General features: G+C 42.1%; 2 protein-coding genes across 4 annotated transcripts in view; one reads left to right on the top strand and one right to left on the bottom strand.

Moving 5' to 3' along the window:
• dpr9 (defective proboscis extension response 9) overlaps nucleotides 1-19,037 on the bottom strand; it is a 463,521-nt gene that overhangs the window by 156,912 nt on the left and 287,572 nt on the right. The window lies entirely within an intron of this gene.
• LOC137238799 (vacuolar protein sorting-associated protein 54-like) lies at nucleotides 11,410-14,398 on the top strand. The gene is given in 4 exon segments (XM_067763819.1): nucleotides 11,410-11,939; nucleotides 11,942-13,196; nucleotides 13,198-13,571; nucleotides 13,629-14,398. Coding segments are annotated over 4 exon segments (2,844 nt in total). The 5' UTR covers nucleotides 11,410-11,494.

Here is a 19,037-nt window from a genome sequence, read left to right as displayed (position 1 = left end):
CAGAGGGCTCCACGAAGAAGAAGGCGCCGTGAGCCCAAGGAACCTAGCGCCGAAACGGCAGTAACGATACCCAAGGGACCTAGCGCCGAAACGGCAGTAACGATTCCCAAGGAACCCAGCGCTGAAACGGCAGTAACAATGTACCAAGAGCATGGTCGCCTCTACGCCGTAGCCAAGCTCGGCGCGGAATCAGCCGAGGCGGTCATCGACACAGGGGCATCAAGAAGTTTCGTCTCGAGCAGCTTAGCAGAACGTGTGGTGAACTCGGGAAGCGGAGAAATGGTGAGAGTGACCATCAAAATAACGATGGCAAACGGGACTAGCACTACCATCTTCGACGCCATAAGGACTGAGGTACGCCTCGGAGAAGCGTCACTCCACACCGTTTTACACGTCATGCTCGGAGCGATCGACGACATCATACTGGGCCTAGATACGCTAGGAAGCATGGGAGCCACCATATCATGTGGAGAAGGCCACCTCGTGCTAACCAGACCCCTTGCCCAGCACACACCGAATCCTGGAGCCGCGCCAGAAACTATTCAGAGAACAACACCAGCAAGAACGAATATCGCCAGGCACGACAGCCCTGGGACTATTCCAAGTTCAATATCATCAAGAAAGGATATCGCTAGGTACGACAGCCCTTGGACTATTCAAAGTAAACCATCAGCCAGAAAGGATATCGCCAGGTACGACAGCCCTGGGACTATTCAAGGTATACCATCAGCCAGAACGGATATCGCCAGGTACGACAGCCCTGGGACTATTCAAAATTCAACATCATCAAGAACGGATATCGCCAGGTACGACAGCCCTGGGACTATTCAAAGTACACCATCAGCCAGAACGGATATCGCCAGGTACGACAGCCCTGGGACTATTCAAAATTCAACATCATCAAGAACGGATATCGCCAGGTACGACAGCCCTGGGACTATCCAAAGTACACCATCAGCCAGAACGGATATCGCCAGGTACGACAGCCCTGGGACTATTCAGAATTCAACATCATCAAGAACGGATAACGCCGGGTACGCACCCCCGGAGCCTCATCTGGAACCATTCAGAGTACAACAGCACCGAGCAGCAGTAACTTCAAGCACGACGGCATTATGCAAAACAACGACGACGGCATACAAGAAGAAGCGGAACGAGTGCGCGGTTTTCTAGCAAAGGAACTCCGAAAATTCGAGAGCATGAGTGGAGTGACGACAATAGCCGAGCACAAGATTGTCCTGATGGACGAACGCCCCATCAAGCAACGTTACTTCCCACGCAACCCAGCCATGCAGGCAATCATCAACAGCGAAGTTGACGAATTGCTCCAGAAAGGATGCATCGAGCCATCTTGTAGCCCACACAGCGCACCGATCGTACTGGCCAAGAAGAAAAACGGGAAGTGGAGGTTATGCGTGGACTATCGGCAGCTCAACGCCCGATCTGTACCCGACGCATACCCCTTACCCAGAATACAACACATCCTGGACAAACTACGACGAGCGAAGTACATCAGCAGCTTGGACTTAAAGAACGGCTACTGGCAAATACCACTGGAGCCCAAGAGCCGGCCCTACACAGCTTTCACAGTACCGGGACGCGGGCTATTCCAGTGGCGCGTTATGCCGTTCGGCCTACACTCCGCACCAGCAACTTTTCAAAGAGCACTAGATCAGGTTATTGGACCGGAGATGGAACCCTACGCTTTCGCTTACCTCGATGACATAATCATCATAGGATCCACCTTGGAGGAGCACATTCGCAACCTGAAAGAAGTGATGCTACAACTACAGTGCGCCAACCTCAGAATAAATCCGGAGAATCGCGAGTTTTTCAAGAAAGAAATTCGATACCTAGGACACGTAGTAAGCGACAGGGGAATTCACACCGACCCCGAGAGAGTTGCAGCCATCAAAGACCTGAAACCACGAACCAACGAACGAGAAAGAGGTGCGTCAATATCTCGGTATAGCATCTTGGTACCGATGATTCGTGCCCGACTTCGCGACCACCAGCCACTCACAACCCTGCTGAAAAAGGGCAAACACTGGAAGTGGTGAGCCGAATAACAGGAAGCCTTCGAGGTCTTAAAGCAAAAACTAACGGAAACACCGATACTTGCCTGTCCGGACTTCACCAAGACCTTCACCTTGCAAACGGACGCAAGCAATTTCGGGCTAGGCGCCGTATTGACACAGGATTTGGAAGGCGGGGAACGCGTGATCGCCTACGCCAGCAGGAAACTCAACAAGGCGGAAACCAACTACTCGCCTACCGAGAAGGAATGCCTCGCGATCGTCTGGGGAATACGCAAGATGAGGCCATACTTGGAAGGGTACCGATTCAGGGTAATCACGGACCATATGTCTCTAAAGTGGCTAAACTCCATCGAAAGCCCCTCCGGCCGTATAGCACGATGGGCCTTAGAACTACAGCAGCACACCTTCGACATAGAGTACAGGAAAGGAAAGCTGAACCTGGTAGCGGATGCACTATCACGACAGCCACTGGAGACCCTACGACTGGCAACGACAACAGATAAACCATGCAAGTGGTGGCACAAGCGCGTGAATGAAGTGCGCGCTAACCCCGAGAAATATTCTGACTACATGATACAAGATGGGCAACTGTACCGCCATATTCCCTGCCGGTCACAAGATGAGGAAGCGGTACCTTGGAAACTTTGTGTACCCACACCACTGCGACAACGAGTATTAGAAGAAAATCACAATATACCAAGCGCTGGATACATGGGCATCCGCGGAACAGTAGCGCGGATTGCCAACCGGTACTACTGGCCCGGCATGTTTCGGGACATCAGTCGATACGTACGACAGTGCGAGTCTTGCCAGAAGTACAAGGAAACACAGCAAAAGCCGGCCGGAAAGATGACACAAGTGGCCCAAGAACCATTCGCCACGGTATGCGTCGATTTCGTTGGACCATTCCCACGATCCACACACGGGAACACGATGCTACTAGTATTTTTCGACCGCTTCAGCAAATGGGTGGAACTGGTCCCCATGAGGCGTGCGACAGCAGAAGGCCTACGCCGTGCGTTCAGAGAACGCATCCTCGCAAGATTTGGTGCTCCCAAGATACTGATATCGGACAACGGCGTCCAGTTCACCAGCACAATGTGGCAGCGTTACCTCAGGGAAATGGGGATACGACAACTATTCACGGCGCCCTACACCCCGCAAGAAAACCCGACGGAACGGGCGAACAGGACAATCAAGAGAATCATAGCACAACTCACCAGATCACAGCACAACAGATGGGACGACCGTCTCCCAGAAATCGAGCTGGCCATCAACACCAGTGTGACCGCGTCCACAGGATACAGTCCAGCCTTCCTCGTACAAGGACGGGAACCGCGACTACCAGGGGCATTGTTTGACGAGGTCAACCTGGGAACGGGCACCGCTACCACAACGGCAGAAGAGAAATCTGACAGAATGCAAGAGGCATTCAGAATAGTGAGGCTGTCTTGGCCGGGCCACAGCTCAGGGATGGTGCCGGTCAAGATATAGAGCAAAAAAAGGAAAAAAGTGGTATTAGTATTTTAATTTAAATATAGTATCTTTATTTGAACTAAAGATTAAGGACAGTATTTAATTAATACATATACTTTTAGATTACCTTTTTTTTGATGATTCTGGAATCGCTGGTGGGATACGTCCGTACACGGTGATGTTAAAAAATCCAAGCAGCAAATAACAGAATTTGTTAAACCCGCTTGCCAGTCGAACTGTTTATTTATTCCTGCGATGTTTATTTGCATAGTTAACATAAACGGTTCGACTGGCTCTGTTAAGAAATATAAAGCGAATGCGAGGGCGACCCAATATGTTTTAGAGTTTGGGCTGTTGGCCTAAACATGCCGCCCCCCTTGCGAAACGCAAAATGTATTCGGACATATCCCGCCGCTGGTTCGCAGAACTTGCTTAAATTAAGCTTAAACTAGTTCCACTTGAGCCACCTAAAGGAGAAAATTGCAAAATAATAAATGAAGGTACACATGGTTCTAATTCAGTGGCACATTTATTTTCAAGTTTCATGTATGTGGGTAGGTATAAAACATAGTTAAATTTACTATTTCGTAAAAAAAAGAACATTTGTATATAAAGGAAGTTCATTTTATGAATAACTTTACAATTATTCCAAGGTTTCAAAAACCAAGTATGAAAAATATTTAAAAAATCCATTTTATGTATAAGTATGTAGGCATATATATTTTATGTGTGTAAGTATATATATAAAAAAAGTATGTAAAATTACTCTTTGATAAAAATATGAATTTAACAGGCGCCAGACAATACCCAGCCAAAGATGGTGTTCTGTGCCAACAGGGGCCCCAAAGTTCCGGCTGGTATGGTACCCAGCATAACCTTTGGGACCACGTCGGCACCGAGCACCAATCGGACTGGGTCGGCGACGTAGAACCGTGGGTCTGCGAGCCTGATGTTGGCATATGGCGTGGCTACCGTTGCACCCAGGCTTGTTAGTGGGGTTTGCCTCCGGAAATGAGGCAACGCCACGGCATAAGTGGTGACGGTTGCCGTCTGCCCATGCTTGCCCCGCAGCTTGATGAAGCACCCACGCCGATCCCCCAGAACCGTCACATCAAGGCCGAGCCGGCGGATGAGCTCATCCGCGATGATGGACGTTGCAGCGCATGGATCAAGTAAAGCTCGAACCAGGTGCAAGCGCCCACCGGACTCAATCTTAACAACGGCCGTGGGTGCAACCGACGTGAGGCACTGGATCAGCTGTGGCGGCGCACGTGGGCTGACAACCGTCCCAGCCCGGAAAGCACTCGTTGGATGGAGGTGGAATGCGGATGAGTCCACTCTCCATTTTTTATTATTGTGTTGTGCATGCTGCACACGTCGTTTTTTTCTTCTATTCTGGCTGCTCCTATGCGGTTGGAAAGTTTTCATTTCCAATCCGCTAGCGATCACCTCGTGCCTGAGTAGAGGTCGAAAACGGCGCGGTTGGAAAGTTTTCATTTCGAATCCGCTCGTAGAGGGCGGGTGGAATGCAGATGATTCCACTCCGCGAGCTGCATCTGGGCGGAAAGCAGACGTTTCCGCTCCAGAGGACTCCGTTTCGACCTCGGACGCGTTTAATGAGAGGGTGTCGCTATCCTCTACGGTGGTTCTCAGTGGCCCGCGATGCCACGTGTTTCGTTGCCGACGCGTCGTGTCCTGAGCTTCCGCGATATGCAGCATGGTGTGGTGGTCGTCCTTGCACTTATTGCACCGTCCCTCATGTGTGCAGTGTGCTGCGCTATGCAGAGGCGACAGACAGTTGGTGCAATAGTTTTTTTTTTATTACAAAATACCACCTTTTTTCCGGTGTGCTACCGCGGAAGACAGGACACGCCCTGAGTGGGTGCTTCTTTTCGCACAATCGACAGGCCAAAGAGAACCCCTTTGCCTCAGCTGTTTTACGAATTGCAGTGAATCGCGTCATTTTTCTGAAAAGGAAAATAATTTGTTCTAATTTTGTCGACGTAGTGAGCATGTTTCGGTTGGCGAGCAATTCTGGTAAAGTAAATGTGAACTTCACCTCATAAGGGGGTTGTTGGTGGAAGCGCGGTAATGTATGCGATACATGAATACGCGATAGCTCTATTATATTGTAATGTAATTCATATTCATTTGTTTTGCAAATGATGCCCTCGGACCCCCAAGACAGAAACAACGCCAAACCAAACATTAGCAGGAAAGATTTTCTCAAACAATGTCTAATTTATATATTTCCCAGCATTTATAGCATTTATTTTTGATTACTAACTAGTTTCTCAAAAATGTAAATGTCTACGTCATGCTTTTCCGTATGTGACGCATGTAGCCTTACGGATAATTGATGATGTGTCAACACCCTTATGCTACCGTACTAGTGAATCGATTGTTTGCAATATCGATATATTGCATATTTCACTAACTTCAGTTCCGGATTAATTAATGAAACGAAAACAAAAAGAAAAACGTGCGGGAGTGAATTTTTTCTTAAAATTGTAATTTTAATTAGTGCGTGTGCGGGCGAGTAATGTAAATCGCGGGCATTTAACTTTTCCGTTGTTAATTTGTCGTTAGTGAAGTGTTTTGTGAAACAAAATATACATATGTGTATATATATTGCAACAAAAAAGAGAGGAAAAAAGATATGATAATGAAGACCTATGAAAGGTCAAGCAAAAAAAAACCTCCACCAAAGCAGAGTAACTGGCATAGTGAAAAGTGTGTGATTGTGTTTTTTTTTTTGTTTTTTTTTTTGCAACGATCCGCAATAAAATTATGCGATCGTGGAGTGACAACATACATATGTAGTAGGGTGTGCAGTGAATTTTTTTTATTGTAAAAAAAAGAAAATTTTTGAGTGGTTTTTTTTGTGTTGAGGTTTTTGCTTCGAAAAGCAAAGCTAAATTGCATTGATTGCAATATGTTAAATTAGGGTGAACCGAGCAATCCTAAATTTCTCCTTTGTTTTGTTTTTTTTTTTTTTGTTAGAAAATTTTTTTTGTTCTTTTCCTTTTTGTTTACTATTTAAACTTCTTACTTCGAAAAGTAAAAAGGAATTGTGCTATGTGCCGTGCATTATATTAGGGTATCCTTAATTGAAAAATTTTTATTTCCGTAATTTTTGTTTTTTACTTATTTTATTTTTGTTTTTATTTTTATTTTGATAAAAACGGGTGTATGCAATGGAATTGGCAGCGCTTTGTTTAATTTAAGTAACGTTGCCTTTGCCATTGTACTATCCTTTTTTTCGTTTCTTCGTAACAAAAACAAAAAAATTGTGTTTATGTGAGGACCCCTGTATATAATGCAATAGGCGAAAGAACAAGGAAAATAATTATTTGAGGGAAATTTCATAATGTAATATGTGGTTTGCGAAACCCCGAACTTTTTTTTGATTGCTTAAGTAGACCCGAATTTTTTTTCTTTCATGATTCCATGCAGTCCAATGCACATAGTCATTGTGTATATGCCTGTGCACATGTTTTCGGTGGCGACTACCTGATAACCTCAATTTGTAGTGAGTGTGTAAAAATCGCGCTAAAAAATTGAAAACTTAATAATAAAAAGTGTTCATCAATTCTAGAAAAATATTGTTGCTTTTATAAATGAAAATCACCACCCATGTGCGCAAGCATGTATGTACATGTACATATGTAATATTAGGCTGCATCAAAAAAAGAAATTTTTGTTTCCACTATGAGTTTGTTGAAGTTGCTTCGTTTTGGTTAGGAGAAGTTTTGATGTTGTGTGGAGATTTTGTAACTCCAATTGTAGCGTTACTGCTGAAGATTAGGGTTTGACGTGTTTTCGGTTTCCGCGGTATAGGGTGGTAGTAATATTAGTTTGACAAGTGGTCTTGTTACTTGCCCCTTTCAGTCCTTATATCCACAACGCGCACCCGGTTGTCTGAACCAGGATGTAACCTTATAACACGCCCCAATCTCCATTCGTTGGGAGGAATATTGTCTTCCCGTATAACCACCATATCTCCGACTTGCATATTTGATTTAGGATGCTTCCATTTTATCCGTTTCTGTAGTTCGGAAAGATATTCTGATTTCCATCTTCTGCAGAAGTTTTGATGTAATGCCTTGAGTTTCTGCCAGCGATTGACTATTGAGGCAGTATTTTCATCAACGCTGATTTCCGCTGGTGCTAATAGGTGTCCTCCAATCAGAAAGTGTCCTGGTGTTAGAGGCTCAAGGTCAGATGGTTCATTTGAAGCGGGGCTAAGAGGGCGAGAATTGAGACACGACTCAATTCTACATAACAATGTGTTAAATTCCTCTAAAGTGAATTTGTTGTTTAAGGCCACTTTTTTGAAGTGGCTTTTAAAGCTTTTCACTCCCGCTTCCCATAGTCCTCCCATGTGTGGAGCTCCTGCTGGTACGAAATGCCAATTTAATGCCTGATGGGAATATTTTGACAGGGTTTGGTTTCTTGCATCGGCAAGAAATTCCTTAAATTCAGTTTTTAATGCACGTGATGCACCGACAAAATTTGTTCCATTGTCCGAATAAATGTTTCTTGGACATCCTCGTCTAGCTACGAATCTTGAAAGAGCGGCTAGAAACAAGGAAGTGCTCAAATCACTAGTGGCTTCTAAATGTATGGCCTTAGTAGAAAAGCAAACGAACAGACAAACATAACCCTTTGAGGTACGACACCCGCGCCCACTGTAACTCTTAATATCGAAAGGCCCTGCGAAATTTACCCCTGTATTGGTAAATGCACGCGAAAATGTGGTGCGTTCTTGAGGTAGAATTCCCATGAGCTGATTTTGCGATCGTTTCTTGAAGATCGTGCAGATCTTACAATTATGAATTACGGATCGTATCATGGTTTTAACTTTTTGAATCCAGTATTGAGTTCTAATGATGCGCAGCATTAATTGGTTTTCACCATGGAGAGACATTTCATGGACAAACTGAACATACAGACGTGTAAACCCACAATTGTACGGAAGTATTATGGGATGGCGTTCAGATTCGGTAGTATCTTTGGATGCACCAAGTCGTCCACCCGTTTTCACTACTTCGTCTTCATCAAGATATGGAGTGAGCGAAAGTATTTCGCTTTTAGATCCAATTGGTGTTTTGGATTGCAAACTTGAAATTTCTGATCCGTAATATTGCTTCTGAGCAAGTTTTATTAAACGGGTTGTTGTAGCTTTAATTTCATCTGAGGAAATTAAATAAGATTCATGTTGACTACAATCTTTCGTTTTAGAATGCGTTCTATGAAAAAACCTGAGTATATATGAGATAACTCTTAAAGCCCTAGGAAGATTTGAAAACCTATCGAGAATATCATTAATATTGCTTGAAATTGCGGTTGCATGTGCTTGTACGCATTTTTCTTCAATATTCGTGTTAAAATCCAAATCTTGTGTTGGCCACTTTTCCTTCTCTTCTTGGAGCCAAGAAGGACCCTGCCACCACAGAGAGTTGTTGACTAAATCCTCGGCTAGTATTCCTCTACTTGCTAAATCTGCTGGGTTTGTACCTGAATCCACATGATACCACGATGAACTTCCAACTTTGTCGACGATTTTTGTAATTCGATGCGCAACGAAAGTTGACCATGAGCACGGAGGTTTTCGTATCCAAGCCAGCACGATTGTCGAATCTGTCCACAGGCCAATGTTTTGTTGACCTAAATCAAGGTTAGCGCAGATAGATTCGGTTATCTCCGCTAATAATACAGCTCCGCAAAGTTCCAATCGAGGAAGTGAGATGGTTTTGACTGGAGCTACCCTTGTTTTTGCCAAAAGCAGATTCACAAATATGCCGTCGTTGGTTTCCACTCTTAAATACACAGCTGCACCATACGCTTTCTCGGAGGCGTCGCAGAATCCGTGGATTTCGACCTTTTCTGTTGGAGAAAAGGCTACCCATCGCGGTATTCGTATTTTGTCGATCGTACGTATTGGTAAAATTTTTCCACCTGTCTAATGTTGAAGACGAAACTGTTTCATCCCAGCCAGTACCCTCTAATCAGATATTTTGCATAATCATTTTTGCCACGATAATTGTTGGAGCTAGCCACCCTAATGGATCAAAGAGTTTTGCGATAGTAGATAGTATCGCTCTTTTTGTGGGCTCGGTGTTTTCTTCTATAGGTTTTGCTATGAAGTAAAACTGATCGGAATGAGAATTCCACCTAATACCGAGCGCCTTTACACTACTTGAATCTTCAAATTCTAAGAAATCTTCGCTCAGTAGATGAGCTTTGGGAATACCCTGTAATATTTCACTGGAATTTGAAGTCCATTTTCGTAATGGGAAACCAGCTGAACTTAAAACCCCGGAAATTTCATCTCTTGCTCTGATCGCAGATGATATAGTATGCCCTCCCGAAAGAACGTCGTCGACATACATATTTTCTCGTAGGATATTTGAGCCGATTGGATGAGATTTTTCGGAATCATCAGCCAGTTTAAGCAAAGTCCTTATTGCTAGATAAGGAGCACAATTAATACCAAATGTCACCGTTTTGAGCTCATACAGACTGATTTGATCATCTGGACTAGAGCGGAAAACTATTCTTTGGTATCTTGTATGATTATCATCTACTAAGATTTGCCTATACATCTTCTCAATATCGCTATTGAAGACGTATCTGAAAAGTCGCCAGCGAAGAATTAATGTTGGTAGATCAGCCTGAAGCACAGGACCAGGAAAAAGAACATCGTTCAGGCTGACACCATTCGAAGAGCGTGAAGAAGCATTGAAAACAACTCTAACTTTGGTAGAGATGCTTTCTTCTTTTATTACTGCATGATGTGGTAAATAGTAATTATCGACTGCATTGGCCGATTGAATGGAATCTAATTTTGACATATGCCCCATCGTACCGTATTCTAGTATGACTCTATTGTACTCCTTCTGTAAATCGAGATTTTTTCTAAGCCGGGTTTCATTTTTATAGAATTGAGAGCACGCTATTCTTAATGATGGACCTAGATTTATCTCTCCTGGGAATTCTGACCTGAACGGAAGCGACACAATGTATCTTCCTTCAGAATTCCGCTGCGTTGTACGTTGATACAATTCCTCACAAAATGTATCTTCTAAAGTGGAGGCTTTAGCTTTCGGCGTGTCTTCGAGCTCCCAAACTGACCTTAGCTGCTTGTCTAAAGCCACTTCATTGTAAAAGGATACCCGATTATGATTGGTTGGACTGGCTGCATCAGCACGACCAGTCAGTATCCAACCAAAGACAGTTTCTTGAGCTAAAAGAGTGCTAAGAATATTTTTTTTGATACCGTCTAATATGATTTGCGGATAAATATCCCCGCCCAGAACAAGATCAACTGGCTCATTCACGAAGAAACGTTTATCCGCAAGCACGAGATCAGGAATGCTTGTTTTGTTAATGCACTAACATCGCATGTTGGCAAATTACCTGTCAAATGGGGTAGAACTAGCACTAATGCGTCAATAGAAATTAGTGGGTCAACTGGGGATCGCAACTGAATGGCACATGCCTCTTTTACCTGCGCAGAAACTGAATTATTGATGCCCGAAACTTGAGCATGCATCTTTCGTGTTGGCAGGTGGATTCTTCGTCTGAGTCTTTCAGTGATAAAAGAGCATTCAGATCCCGAATCTATGAGAGCTCTGGCCGAAAAATCTGTACCATTATAATGAATGGTGACGCGAGCTGTGCCTAGTAAAACCCCTTTACTGGTGTTAATAAAATTAGATTTTACAGTAACCACGCTACACGTCTTTGTCGATTTGAAAGGAATTTGATAAAAATTGATCCTACTATTTTCATGATTTTCTACGCTAGCAAATAATTAATAATTTTTGCTGAAAAATGGAAAATAAAGAAGCATGACTTGGCTGATAAATAACACCATTACAAACCCTACTGCAAATTAAGCAGCAACTATAACATATTCGATGGATGAAGGGAGTGGAAGGGCATATTGAACGTTTTTATTTTATTTAATAATAATGGCCACAACACAAAGTACAAGTGCAGATCCACTGAGTGATGGGAATGATTTGGCCGCTATTACGAATGATCGCACGCACATTGGAGCTATGAAGCAGATGTCAAGTGCAACGACGGCAGCGCGGATGAACAACTCAACACTGAATAGACGTTGTTGGGAGACATGTTACTATTGTCCACGTGAATCATTTAAAACCTCGGCGGATTTTGTGAAGCACTTGCGAGATCGACATTGCACGCGCGAAGGTGGCTCGTACGTTTGCCGGTATGGCTTTAATGGGGTATGCCCCTCACTACCATTAGATGGCGTCTCCGATCGTGACTATGATGCACACGTATCCAAATATCATGTAAATCAATTAACACTACTGCCACCGGAATGGTCAGTCTTTTCAGCTGCGCAAAATTTGCCAGCTGTGCTGAATGATCCTTCACGTGGAAAGCAAAAAATCTCTTCACAAAAAAATTTGGTGATACATTCGTTGAAAAATCGCAAATACCATCTACACCACGCTTGCCTGAAACAACATATGCGGATTTCGAAAAATATATAACAAAAATAGGAAAACGTTATCGACGTCACGAACGCATGACAGCACAACAAACACCAGCAGCAATAGCAGAACGTGAAGCCTTAACGCCATCACCCTCACCAACACACGCAGTCAGCCTTAATGCCATACCAGATATATTTCTAAAAGAGCAATTAAATCTAAGCCATCCAGCAACATTTGCGCTCGTATTTCCTTTTATTGGCGCTACAAGTTCCGAAGAAAATAAACAAACTGGTCGACTGCTACAAGAGGAACTATCATATTATTTAGATATTGTCGAAGTAAAAATAGCGCATCAAGTATCACAAAAGTCAGCCGCATTTTTTCATGCAATGACTTCACAAGATGCTATTATGGCCGAGATGCAAGAGGTGGCATGTAATGTGCGAGAATTGCGTGCTTCCCTGCGTACGTTGCACCAGTCTTCGGTTGTGGATTCATTTCGTGTGATGCGTTTTGCGCAGCGGCGACAAAATTTTGAGGAAACGCTGGATAAACTAAGTTTAATGGCGACAGTGCATAAGACGCAACCAATGCTGCAGCTCTTACTTGGTACGCAGGATTATGTGGCGGCGCTGGATCTGATAGGGACCACCCAAGAAATATTAACACAAGAGCTCATAGGTATTCACTGTTTTAAACATTTACCCATGCAACTTACTGAAATGGAAAAGCTAATCGATAAAATGCTTACCACCGAATTTGTGCGTTATGCTACTGCAGACCTCAATCGTCCATTAAGCGATGTCCTTAACGAAACCGAAAGTGTTTGCGCGGAAGAAGACAAACTAGTGTGTATTGTAATGGGTTTGCTGCGCAAAAAGAATTTCTCATTTGTTAATACATATAAAGAGGAAGCAATTGTAACCATACGTGCCATTATTAAACAACTTGTTATTGAAGTTATTGCATCTAGTGATGCAGAAATTTGTCTCACAGGCGCTGGAGAGGAGGCACAAAGCTTGAGTATAAGTAAATGGATTGCGTTAATGAAAAAAGCAACTGTAGCTTTGCTGACCGTACTACAACGCATACGTGCTGTTACTGGCATTATGCGTCAAACAGCAAATGCTGCAGCGGGACGTTGTGGTGGCGCTGAAGGTCAATCACAAGAATCTGCGGTGAATCTTATAGATTTTGAAGCGTTTTAACTAGGAAGTGACAGAGCGTTTGGAAGAACTACTTTTTGCAGTGTGTAATTATTGTCATGAACGTTGTTCAAATTTGGTTTCAACGCAAAGTTTGGAACGCGCTGTTGCTACAGCAGATGAAGTAGAACAGTTAACGGCGATTGTGGACGAATTCAGTACAGGTTGTGAAGATATTTGTGGTGCGCCTAGTGTGCCGTTGAAGGTCGCTGCTAAAGTGCAAGCCTCACGCTTCGCCAATCGTTTCCACACAGAACGCAAAAACAAATTAGCCTTACTACTTGACTCCGAACGTTGGCGTCAAGTTGATATACCAAATGAGTTTCAAAAAATCATCGAACGTATGGGTGCGCAAGATTTTCAACAAACAACTAGTAAATCATTTGCTGAAAGTTTAGGTGCAACATCAAATGGTCATGCCACAACAAAAGAGAGTAGCGTGAATAGTAAACCGCAAGCCAATCCTGTATTACTAATCGATGGAAAACTGTACAAACTTGTTAGTGCTGCGCTACTGCTCGTACAAATGTTAAGCGATTATTGTTATTGTGCTACACGTTTGCCCATCATAGCTGCTTATTTGGCACGCAATGTTGTCGATCTGTTGCGCACATTTAATTCACGCTCTTGCCAATTAGTCATTGGCGCAGGTGCAATGCGTGTTGCAGGTCTCAAAACAATAACTAGCACAAATTTGGCGCTGGTTTCACGTGCTCTACAACTTATTCTCTGGCTTTTACCGAATATTAAAGCTCACTTCAAGTCGTATGATGCAAATGCTGTATCCGGATTTGATTCAATTGAAAAAGATTTTCATAGTCATATAAAAGAAATTGAAAATAAAATATATAGTATTGTAACAGAACGTGTATCAGCACAATTAGAACAATGGGATGCACGCCCGCCTATACCATCGCAAACATTTCGTAACATTTCACGTCATTTGGTAAAGTTACATGAAGCAATTGCACCTATTTTGCCTGAACAACAAATACACATCATTTATGGTATTGTGCATCGCAATTTTAAGGATAAGTTAAGAGAACAGCTTTTGAAATTGAATATTATTAATAACGGTGGGCCTCAACATGGTGTGGTGACGTCAGAATTGACTTTTTATATGGAAACATTGCGTACGTTGAAAGCATTACCGGCGACAGAGTTGAGTGATACTATACTAGAGACGATATGGACTTTTTAAAGGATTTTGCATATATATTTATGTGGGACTGATTGCAAATTGTAAATTGATTTTATGTGTGGGGTTTTAGGGGTCTGTGTATTTTTTTTTTTTTTTTAAATTTTTTTTTTTTTTTTTTTAATTTTTTTTTATATTTACGATTTTTTGTTTTTTTTTTGTATATGAATTGTATAAATGGTAAATCAATTTATTATCTTTAATTATAATATATATATCAATCATTTTCTTTACTTTTTCTTTTGTACTTAAACAAATATACGGGCTGGCGTTTATGTTATTTGTAATTTCTTTAATGATGCGGCCCTAAAGAAAATTTACAGTAAATTTGATTTACAATAATTACCGTTTAATAGCATTAGCATTTAATTTTTAATGTTATTATTATTAATGTTCATAAAAGTATGCATACACTTTTTCATATTTATATCGAATCTTATTTTAACTATTACTTTATTACGTTTATTTTTTAATATTTTAACGTTTTACATTTAACTAAAAAGCTGCCTGTGCTTTCGCAGTTGTGCCCATGACAAAAATGCACTATCAGCTTTATAACAAATTATATATCTACTTATTCATGCTAAAATAAACAAAACAACATAGTGATGCTTGTTTATGACATTTTATGTGCTGCTTCGCCCCTTGGGGGCATTGGCAATGATACGATATTTAAAATATGAATTTGAAAATAATTGCTTTTAAAACAAATACACTTGTAAATAAAACTAATAATAAAACAATTTTCTTAACAACTAATAACAAAGAGTAGGAAAGTGGCTAAAACAAAAAGAAGAAAATCTATATACAATTCCAGACAAGTAAATATTGTTCGAAGCCGTGTTTTTTAGGTTAAAAAACATAAATACGTGAGGCTAGATGGTCAAGATGTGCTTGATTATCCTTGCCCATTTTTACTACGGGATTTATCAGACAACAATTTTATAAAAAAAGAACGTAAACACGGAAAAGGCTAGTACACCCAATAAAGTATGCATTTTTGTTTTACTTTCTTATAATGGGTTCAAACTATTAAGTACCTAAGTCATTAGCACGAATAATTGTACAAACTATTTCAACCCATTAGCCCAATTTCGAAAATCTATAAAAAAAAAAAATACACAGACCCCTAAAACCCCACACATAAAATCAATTTACAATTTGCAATCAGTCCCACATAAATATATGTGCAAAATCCTTTAAAAAGTCCATATCGTCTCTAGTATAGTATCACTCAACTCTGTCGCCGGTAATGCTTTCATATTAAAAATTTAAAAAATTGAAAGGATTGATTTTTAAAATAAATTACGTACACAGAGACAGAATCTGTGGAATTACCCAATTCGCTATTATAAAATTTAGACAAGGCTTCCCACCAACAAAGGGACCCCAATAAATTGAATAACTTCTAAAAAATTGAGTGTAAATTTCTAATGTAAAATATTTATTTTGATACAAAACTCAAATTTAACAATTTTCAGAGTAAAAACCAGTGGACTGTATATACATGTTAAAAAAATTATTGCTCGCCAACCAAATATATTTATGTACGTGTGCGTGTATATATGTATGTAGCACAGTATATATTTAAATCAAACGCAAGTGAAAAACTGAGCAAAGTTGGAGGAAAATTGTTCCTTCCACTAAATAAATGCTCAAATTAAATTGTTTTGTTTTAAAAAAATGAATTGAACAAACCGAGTAACTATTGTGAAATTAATTTTTCTTAAATTCAAATATATTTATGTACGTGTGCGTGTATGTATGTATGTAGCACAGTATATATTCAAAACAAACGCAAGTGAAAAAACTGAGCAAAGTTGGAGGAAAATTGTTCCGTCCACTAAATAAACGCTCAAATTAAATTTTGTTTGTTTCAAAAAGTGAATTCAATTAAAAACCGAGTGACTTTTGTGAAATAAATTTTTCTCAATTCAACTGTGATGAACCAAACCCAAAAGTGAGGTTAATTACACAGTGCAGTGTTGTTGTTGTGGGCTGTTAATAACAGAGAAGTGCAAGTCATATAAATGTATATTGAATTTTTTTATTTTTGAAAAATTACTTGCACTTTTCTATTAAATTATTCCCAAACACTGTTTGTACAAATATTTGTGTGCAATAATGCAACAGCGAAGACCCTTAAGCCGTGTCAAATATTATTTACCGTCGGCGGCAAGCAATATTTGATGGTCAAAAAGGCTATTTGTACAAATCAAATTTAATTTTGTTTTTGTTTCACAAGTCACTCGCGCACTTTTCACTTTCACTAATTTTTAATTTATTAACTAATGTGCTCACTGAAATACCCACGTACCTTTTTATAACTTGTAGAATTTCCAAAGTGATGAACTCAATATGAAGTTGTAGTTGCTTGTGGCTCAAATAAATCTCCGCAAATCAAATACCAAGTACTATAATTATTGATGGAATTAACGACGTGTTAATCCTCGCAAAAATGAAAATCCGCTGCTGTTGGCACGCAATATAATATTTAAACACTGTGAGTTGTTGGTTCGCAAAATCCGCTTCTTTAATAATATATAAACAGTGGAATTGATGTGGTTCGCAAAATGGTCGCTGGATGAAAAAACGGTTTAAGGACCAATGTCTTGGCCGGGCCACAGCTCAGGGATGGTGCCGGTCAAGATATAGAGCAAAAAAAGGAAAAAAGTGGTATTAGTATTTTAATTTAAATATAGTATCTTTATTTGAACTAAAGATTAAGGACAGTATTTATTTAATACATATACTTTTAGATTACCTTTTTTTTGATGATTCTGGAATCGCTGGTGGGATACGTCCGTACACGATGATGTTAAAAAATCCAAGCAGCAAATAACAGAATTTGTTAAGCCCGCTTGCCAGTCGAACTGTTTATTTATTCCTGCGATGTTTATTTGCATAGTTAACATAAACGGTTCGACTGGCTCTGTTAAGAAATATAAAGCGAATGCGAGGGCGACACAATATGTTTTAGAGTTTGGGCTGTTGGCCTAAACAGAGGCAGAACATGGAACGAGTGGCGGCAGATCAAGCACGGCACTACAATTTACGGCGGAGAAAATGGACCCCCGTAGTCGGCGAACTAGTGCTCGCAAAGGAACACCATCTCTCCAAGGCCGGCGAAAATTTCGCGGCAAAGTTGGCCCCCAAATATGACGGACCCTACCAGATCCTAGGATCTGTATCACCAGTGATACTCAAAGTACGAAAAACCAACGGCGGGAAGGAGAAAACGGTCAATATTGGGGAGCTAAAGCCATATCATGCAGCAGAGACCATCGCGGAAAATTAAAATAAATTCAGGGAAAATAACCTAATTAATATCAAGGATGGGAGGATAAGCAAGCACCGGTCATTCTATCGCAAACCACCGAGGTGACGTCAGCAACACGCGTAGAACCACACGCGCAAACACGTACGCTGACGTCGCACGCAACGTTACACCACCAAGCGCTACTGGCGCCGACGTCAGCAACACGCGTGGAACTAAGCGCGAAAACACGTACGCTGACGTCGCACGTATCATCACACCACCGAACACCACCGGCGGCGACATCAACAACATGCGTGCAACTAAACACGCAAACACGTACGCTGACGTCGCACGCACCATTACATCCATTCTGAAGTGGGGGGGGGGGGGGGGAGGGAGGGGAGTGTGAGGACCAAATAAATCCTCATTAATTTGGCCCACACAAAACGACCCCACAACATATCTGACACGACATTAACACAACAAGTGGCCACAAAAGGCTCTAGCAATACGATCAACCAACCAGTCTCAGCAACACAACGAGCGGTCGCAACATTTAGCAGCAACACGGCCAACCAACAAATCTCAGCAACACAACGAGCGCTCGCAACATTCAACAGCAACACGGTGACCATGGCAACGCAACCATTTGAGCTAGCAACACCAAACACAACAGCCATAAAAGGAGCGACACAGCAGCACAGCAGTCAGTCAGCACGGAGCTGTGGTCGTGACCAGAGCTACTAGCGAAGCATATCCCTATTGCAGTTGCTCTTCTCTATGCAATAGGAATCCACTTCATAGGAGCGAGTCGTGGAATGGTGATTGCGGTTGATCTTCTCTACGCATCACCCCCCAGAGACCAAAGGCCCCGCCACAGTAACGCGCAACCGCGACAGGTGACACCCGCTCACCTCCGTCAGTAGAAGTACGCCGGCAGAAGCCACAACAGAGCGGCAACGCACGTAGACCAGCGCAGAGCGCGGCAGCAAAGTCAGTCAGCACGGAGCTGTGATCGTTACCAGAGCTACCAGCGAAGTATATCCCTATTGCAGTTGACCTTCTCTATGCAATAGGAATCCACTTCATAGGAGCGACTCGTGGAATGGTGATTGCGGTTGATCTTCTCTACGCATCACCCCCATAGACCAAAGGCCCCGCCACAGTAACTCGCAACCGCGACGGGTGACACCCGCTCACCTCCGTCAGTAGAAGTACGCCGGCAGAGGCCGCAACTGAGCGGCAACACAAGTAAACGCCGACGTAGGGCGCGACAGAGTATCGCCCAGCAAATACGAGTAGACGCCGACGCAAGGCGTGGCAGAGTAATACAAGTAAACGCCGACATAGGGCGCGACAGAGTATCGCCCAGCAAACACGAGT

Source organism: Eurosta solidaginis, chromosome 1 (assembly GCF_040869045.1).
Source record: "Eurosta solidaginis isolate ZX-2024a chromosome 1, ASM4086904v1, whole genome shotgun sequence".
In the NCBI taxonomy this organism is placed as follows: Eukaryota; Metazoa; Arthropoda; class Insecta; order Diptera; family Tephritidae; genus Eurosta; species Eurosta solidaginis.
The sequence above is the reverse complement of the archived record's forward strand: the minus strand, read 5'-3'. Positions and strand labels throughout refer to the sequence as shown.